The sequence below is a fragment of the Eurypyga helias genome, unplaced genomic scaffold, assembly GCF_000690775.1.
Source record: "Eurypyga helias isolate BGI_N326 unplaced genomic scaffold, ASM69077v1 scaffold9531, whole genome shotgun sequence".
Taxonomy (NCBI): Eukaryota; Metazoa; Chordata; class Aves; order Eurypygiformes; family Eurypygidae; genus Eurypyga; species Eurypyga helias.
This window is the reverse complement of record NW_010232729.1, coordinates 13,328-20,480: the sequence shown is the minus strand read 5'-3', so window position 1 is coordinate 20,480 and position 7,153 is coordinate 13,328. Positions and strand designations below refer to the sequence as shown.

Genomic DNA, 7,153 nt, shown 5'->3' with positions numbered 1-7,153 from the left:
TTTCTATTCACTCTCCTTTGGCTGGTTTTGTGCTATTTTGGACTGCTCTCTAAAAATCAATTCTTGATTTTACTGAAAGGAAGACTAAGCGTAACGCGCCTTTCCTTGAAAAGCCAGGAACAGTTGTGGTACTTCAAAAATACTAAAAATATCTACTTTCATGAAATATTAACTGTTTCACTACAAACCTAGTTTTTCACTAAATACACAATTCTCCTATTTCTGGAGTCTCTTGGGGAAAAGAAGTGGGTTCTCCCTTTGTTTCTGCAACTCTACAGTGTACAGAGGAACGGCTACAAGAAGGGGAGTGCAGAGAACAGCTTTGTTCTTTTCCTTGGCCTGTATCTCACGTGGGGAGTTGCTTCAACTTCTGCAGTTGCGCTACTGCTGGTCGCACTCCCAGCAGTCAGCTGAGCGTGCAGCAGGACAACCCACCTCCAGCACATTCCTTCTACCTTCGTGGAGACTAACTAGGCATGAGGAAAACACACATCCACACTCTTTATACCATTGCTAATCATATTATGCAGGAACACCACGTGGTTTCCACGTTCTTCCAATTTGCAAAAGGCCACAGGAAAGGGTCATGGCACCTTCCGTGAGAATCCAGACTCGGCGTGTAACAGTGCGACCTTCCACCAGACCGTCAGTGTTGAGGCAGCGTAGAAAACAGTGGCTGAAGAGTGTGTAATACTGACCACACCAGCTCTACGAGAGGGCTCTGCTCCTGCAGAGCCAGGCATGTGCAGTCCCTGGATATGCTGTGAGCAAAAGGCTTACTTCACAGGGCGTTCGGAACGGGCAAGTCCTACGATCGAGCTAGTTTGGATTCATGAGCTTTCAGTGTGCCAACAGCATCTTTCACTGCGTGGTAGATAATGTTCTTCACCTGCAACAGGAAACAACAGTCAGTGAGAAAGTCTCGCACCCCGTGCAGTCCACGGACAGTGGCTGGTGAGTATGCGTCAGGTACGTACTGTCACTGCTTCGGGCTATCAAGGGCACAGATGACACAGTTCAGACACCTACACTGATGTACCAACTCCTGATCACCCAGCAACACAGGTTTCCTTATGGCAAGATACAGTCTCTCTCTTTGGTGAGAGCCAGGAGGAACTACGCACAAAGTCATGCTCGTGAGTTCATTTTGAAGTCCCAGTGACCGAAGTCACTTACAGATTCACATGAATCAAACCCGAAGTGAGCAAGAAAGTCACACGGTTTAACCCTGTGTAAATTAAGACGATGCAACAAATCATCCTGTTGTCATATGGAGAAATTCTTCCAATCTGTGCGTCGTCCAGAAAGCCAAGCAAGATCAGAGGTCAGAAATCCTGTGCTACTCACAGCAACCCGTCCCACGCTCTGCTATTTAACAGTCAAAGCTCCACCTTGTTCCTAATCCTTCTAAGTTAATTGGAATTGGGTTTCTAGGTCCTGAGCAGTTTCATCTTTAGGTGAGCAGCTTAAGCGCACTCGCTCCACCAACTGCCGAGCACCGCCTCCTCCTGATGCGCGCGTGATCTCCGTCTGCGTATCACCCACGAGACCGTCCCCTGTGTATTTTTCAATAGGCACTAAAATACGTGTTTATAATGATAATGTACAAATGTACAGGGAAAGCGACAAAGAGGGACAGTGCCGTTTGGCGGGGCAGCACCAACACCACTGAGTTCCTTCCCGCAGGGCACCCAGTTCCACGTCGGAGCAGGTACTTTTGGCATTAAGCACTGCCCGTTTGCAGAAACCCTTCCCCGTCCGCACGGCTCCAGCTGAACTAAAATACGTGTTTATAATGATAATGTACAAATGTACAGGGAAAGCGACAAAGAGGGACAGTGCCGTTTGGCGGGGCAGCACCAACACCACTGAGTTCCTTCCCGCAGGGCACCCAGTTCCACGTCGGAGCAGGTACTTTTGGCATTAAGCACTGCCCGTTTGCAGAAACCCTTCCCCGTCCGCACGGCTCCAGCTGAAGAGGCAGAGTCTCAGACTCCCGGCATGGCAGGCTTTGGAGATCACCCAGCCCAACCCCCCTGCCCAAGCAGGGTCGCCCAGAGCAGGTGGGACAGGAACGGACCCAGGCAGGTTCGGAATATCTCCAGAGACAGAGACTCCCCACCCTCCCTGGGCAGCCCGTTCCAGGGCTCGGGCACCCGAAAAGCAAAGCAGCTTTTCCTCCTCTTGACATGGAATTTCCTGTGTTCCGGGTTGTGCCCAGTGCCCCTTGTCCTGTTGCTGGGCACCACTGAAAAGCACCTGGCCCCCTCCCCTTGACACCCCCCTTTAGGTATTGATAAGCACTGACAAGGTCCCCTCTCCGCCTTCTCCAGGCCAAACAGCCCCGGCTCTCTCTGCCTTTCCTCCTAGGAGCAGTGCTCCACTCCCCAGCTCACCCTCACAGCCCTCTGCCGGACTCTGTCCCATAGCTCCCCATCTTCCCTGAACCGGGGAGCCCAGAATGGGACACACTACTCCAGTCACGTTTCTTCAAAGGAAAACACATCTAATTCTCCTGTTTGGGACTCACTTAGAATCACAGAATCATTTAGGTTGGAAAAGACCTTTAAGATCAAGTCCAACTGTAAGCCCAGCCCTGCCAAGTCATCTATCTGGACTTGTGCAGAGCATCTGACACCAGCCCACGCGACATCCTCGTCTCTAAACTGGGCATGGATTTGACGCGTGGACCACTCGGTGGGTAAGGAACTGTCTAAGTGGGACTGGGTTTTGCCGCGTGGACCACTCGGTGGGTAAGGAACTGGCTGGATGGTCACGCTCAACGGCTCCGTGTCCGAGTGGAGAGAACACCGAGCGGCGTTCCTCAGGGGTCGGGACTGGGACCGGCGCTGTTCAACATCTCTGTCAGTGATGTGGACGGTGGGATTGAGGGCACCCTCAGCAAGGGGGCTGGAGCACCTCTCCTGTGGGGACAGGCTGAGGGCGCTGGGTTGTTCAGCCTGGAGAACACACGGCTCTGGGGAGCCATTATGGCATCCCATTCAGCACTTAAAGGAAGGGACAAACCCTTTAGCAGGGCCTGTGGTGATAGGACAAGGGGTGATGGTTTTAAACTATGAGAGGGCAGACTCAGACTGGATCTAAGGAAGGAATTCTTCCCACAGAGGGTGGGGAGCACTGGGACAGATTGCCCAGAGAAGCTGGGGATGCCCCATCCCTGGGAGTGTCCAAGGCCAGGCTGGATGAGGCTTGGAGCAACCTGGGCTATGGAAGGTGTCCCTGCCCATGGCAAGAGGTGGAACTGGGGTGGCTTTACGGTCCCTCCCAACTCAAACCAGCCTGTGATTCCATTAGTCCACTCCTGAACCACATCCCTGATTTAAATAAGCAAACCTTCACTTGCAGAGAAATTTTCCTTTAGCCAATAAAGAAACAAATACAAGTGTTCTTGGTCAAATGAATCTCTTCCAAATAAAGCACTTTTTTCCTTCTCATTCTTTTTTTTCCTGCTATGCTTCACCGTAATCCTGGATTCAGCTATTTAAAAAAAAACTTAACTTATCCTGCCACATGTGCTAGTGGGAAAATTCTCTGGGCAACCATATCCCCTGACTCTGTTCTGGTCATGTAACCCTGCAGGCACCGGCGCTTTGGTTCTTTTAAAACATTTACCCAAGGAGAACCTCCGAAGCTGGGGGAAGTTGTTATCTTTTTCTTAAATCATTACCCACACATTTCTGGTGTTGACCAGAGCTGGCAAAACACAGGGTATATTTAGTGATTACTGTCATAAAATCTGACCTGAAGCTTATCCTCATGGTTTGTGTGAGTGTTGGAGAGGTGCCTGAACTCCTGCGTCAGACGGAAGCAGTGCTTCACATGCTCTGGAGATACAAAATCTTCTGCCACTTTGATGCAGCTGTACAAATTATGGACCTAAAGAACCCCAAGTGGGAGATACATCAGGATGGAGTGAGCCACACAAACCCCCCAAAACCCCAACCCCCCCCCTCCCCGATGTTGGGGTCTTCCCCATTCACTTATCAGGGACAGGAACTGGAGCCCATTTCATCTCACACAGACTCAAACCGTGTCAAACCAGAACAGCACACGACATCTCACGCGCTCCCCATCCTCCTGCAGGCACCAGAGTTCCCTAAGGCACGTTCTCTGCTGTTCTCCACACGTTTTTGGAATTCTGTTCCCCTGGCAGAAGTTCCACTACACAAAAATGTTGCCCCACCACTCACCCTATTGTTTTTGAATTCCCTCCCAGCACTGTTCACATCACTTGGGTGTTCACGTGATTTTTACTACAGCCATGCCCAAGATCCGACTCGGCTCCCGCGAGAGCTGCGTGCGCAGGAGGAACCGAAGTCTGTTAACATGCACTAGCAGTTCCTGTGGAGTCGCAGTTCTGCTGTGCCTCACATTCCCCTCTAGCTGTCAGCACGGGCCCGAGGCAGGATACTTGCCTGATGGGGGGCACCTGCAGGAATGAACACCGCATCGCCGAGGAACTGCACTATTGCCCAGCCTTGCACACCATACTCATCATAGAGACGCTTGCGTAAGGTCTGGTCCAAGTACCAGCTTTGGTCGTGAATGGGGTCGTGATCCGGGGGATTCTCCTGGCCTTGCTCTTCTCCAACCTACGGCCAAGATATGGGGTGGGGGGGAAACCATGACATAGCACCTTGATATTGCCGGCTCACAGAAAGCTCTGGATCAAAACCCAAACTATTTCAAGGTAGGCCATTACTGTCATTAAGCTCATTTAGGTCTTAAGTAGTGACTTGCACATGAGTATGAAGATTCTAGACCAGGCTGAAAACCTGGGAGCATAACAACAGCCCCCGTGCTCCGGGAGAGCGTCAGAGTACGCAGGCGCTCGGGCCAGCGGGGCGCATCGTTCAGCCGCTGCCAGCAGGCCGGTGCTGCAGCTCCGTAACCGACGTACCTTCCGGAGAAGCTCCCGTATCTTTTCAGCATCTTTGGCAGCGTAGATGTGCCACAACGCTCCAGGTTTCTCCCTTCCTTCGTGGATGCGCTGCTTTGTTACGTCGTCGGCATCTCCCTCGTCGATTGTTTTCAGAACCTCTGAAAGGGAAAGCCACACGGAGCGATGCGATTACAGAGCTGCTGATTTTTGACATAGCAGAGGAAGGAGCACTTTGGGCTGCTAAATCCAGACATGCTGGAACTGTAGCTGCTGCATCACACAGGGCCCTTTCTAAGGGCATCGAGCTTCGACTTAACAGAATTCAGGAAACAGGTCAATTGGCAGCTAATCACTTTGCTCAGTCAGGAACTGAAACTGAACCAACTGCAGTGACTCAAATACAACAAGAAGAAAGTAACTCATCACCCTTCCTCCTTTCTTCAGAGAGATTTCTCATTTCCAGCTGCTTCCACAGCTGGGAACCAGCGAAGTGTTACGGCACTTCCGAATACCTGCTGCAGATGCAGCCAACTGGCTTGTATATTCGGGTTCTATCCCATAGGTATGACAAGTTTAAACAATAAAAGGTACAGTCCTCCTCCTCCCACACACAACTGATTTGTAAGGGACAGAAAACAGCTCTCCTCAAGCATTACCATCATCGTGGGTCCCTTCCCCAATGGGAATCCCAACATACACCATGACATTAACAGCATCGGACACATCCAAGTGCAGGTTTGTGGTACCAACTCGTCTGTCTTCTGCAGTAATTAAGCCTGTAATAGAGTGTAAAATAAAATCAAATTCTATTTAAGCTCTTCTAGAAATAACCTGCCTGAAAGGTCTTTCTAGAACGCTAACTCACACAGCAATGCGAGCAGAAGCTGATGTAAAAGGACGGCCGAAGCAGTTACTTTCATGTGTGGCATAAGGAAAAAGTTTACCGGTAACTAGTATTTTTTATTTTACAGGAATTGTAAATCCGCACCTGGCAGAGAGTGGACTCGCAGAGGAATGGATCGCAGGACCAATGAAGAAGAATGACCGTGTGCTCTAGGCTAAGCACAGAGTTTTGATCCAAGCCACAGCCTCGCGCACGCCCCAAGTGTAATGAAGAGTCACCAAAATGACCACCTGCAGAATTGTTCTCACATACCGTAGGCGTTGTACATCTTGGGACCCAAGTCAGGACGGACAAAGTAGCTTGGCAGCCTAGAAGCCAAATTCAGTCTGCCATCCCTCTTGGTATATTCAGGAAGAGGAAGATTTTCCATCAAGTCCTCAAACCTAGAGAGCAAGACAAGAAGAAAGGCACGTTTCCCTCCCGCAGTGCCCACAGCAGTCCTGCAGGCACTGACACTACGGTCTGCTTACCTCGTAGGCATCATATCCCTGAAGTCCTCCCCCGGGGGCCAGTCCTTTAACTTCAGTACCATGGGCTGACCATCCTCCGACCTGAGCCGTTCTGCAAGGCACAAACCATTTCTCCATGCAATGCCTTCTTACCACAGCCCACTTGTTCAAACCTCCTCTCAACTCTGTCGCTTCTACTAAGGGCTCCTACATCGCGCAGCAAAACAGACCCCGATTTTCCTTTGGGTTTCCAAGCGCTATTGCGGAACGACTAAACAAGGGTTTAACAACTATGTACCTATCGTTCCCTACAGCAGACGTTTGCCAGATCTTGCACAGCTGTTAGGTTTTTAGAACAGCTTTTATTCCGCTTCAAAACTCCAAGCCTTCCTAGAGCACTCTGCCTTCCTGCTTCCATCCAGGTCTGAGAGGTCTGTCTTTCATTTCAAGAGGTCTGACCTTCTCTAAAACTGAAGTCATTGGTTCACGCTCTGAAATCCGCCCCGACTCGTATAAAGCAAGGAGCCATGGTACCCCATATGCTCTAAACAGCTAGATGGCAAGTGGTTCCTGAGGAAGACAGCCTTTAGGGTTGGCTTTTGATTCTTCTTTGCTGGAGGCACTCCAATTAGCAGGGTGCTGAATTCCCACACGCGTTCTTCACGTCAGGAGTCGTACGCAAGTCCTGCCCGGTAACAGAGAGAGCGGGAGCCCAGAACGGTGACATCACGTACCCAAAGGTGGATGCCTACGACAGCCCCGAGCACACCAACCGCTGCTGCGCCGCAGATGTCACCATGGCTAAGAGAGTATCTTGCAGGGAGGGGTACGTGCGGCAGCGCAGAAGACTCGGCATTAACATTTAGAGAGAAACAGAGTTCACTGTTCTACCAGATC

The 7,153-nt window shown here is 50.7% G+C and overlaps 1 protein-coding gene across 1 annotated transcript in view; it reads right to left on the bottom strand.

Annotated features, from left to right (window-relative positions):
• Window positions 1–808: 808 nt before the first annotated feature.
• Window positions 809–7,153, bottom strand: part of LOC104516965 (lysine-specific demethylase 3B-like) — a gene marked incomplete at its 5' end in the record, with an annotated part of 19,580 nt that continues 13,235 nt past the window's right edge. The window contains 7 exons of the mRNA XM_010161488.1: window positions 809–889; window positions 3,763–3,897; window positions 4,437–4,613; window positions 4,922–5,061; window positions 5,560–5,679; window positions 6,060–6,190; window positions 6,278–6,368. Coding sequence (XP_010159790.1) covers window positions 809–889; window positions 3,763–3,897; window positions 4,437–4,613; window positions 4,922–5,061; window positions 5,560–5,679; window positions 6,060–6,190; window positions 6,278–6,368 — 875 coding nt within the window. The remainder of the gene's footprint in view (window positions 890–3,762; window positions 3,898–4,436; window positions 4,614–4,921; window positions 5,062–5,559; window positions 5,680–6,059; window positions 6,191–6,277; window positions 6,369–7,153) is intronic.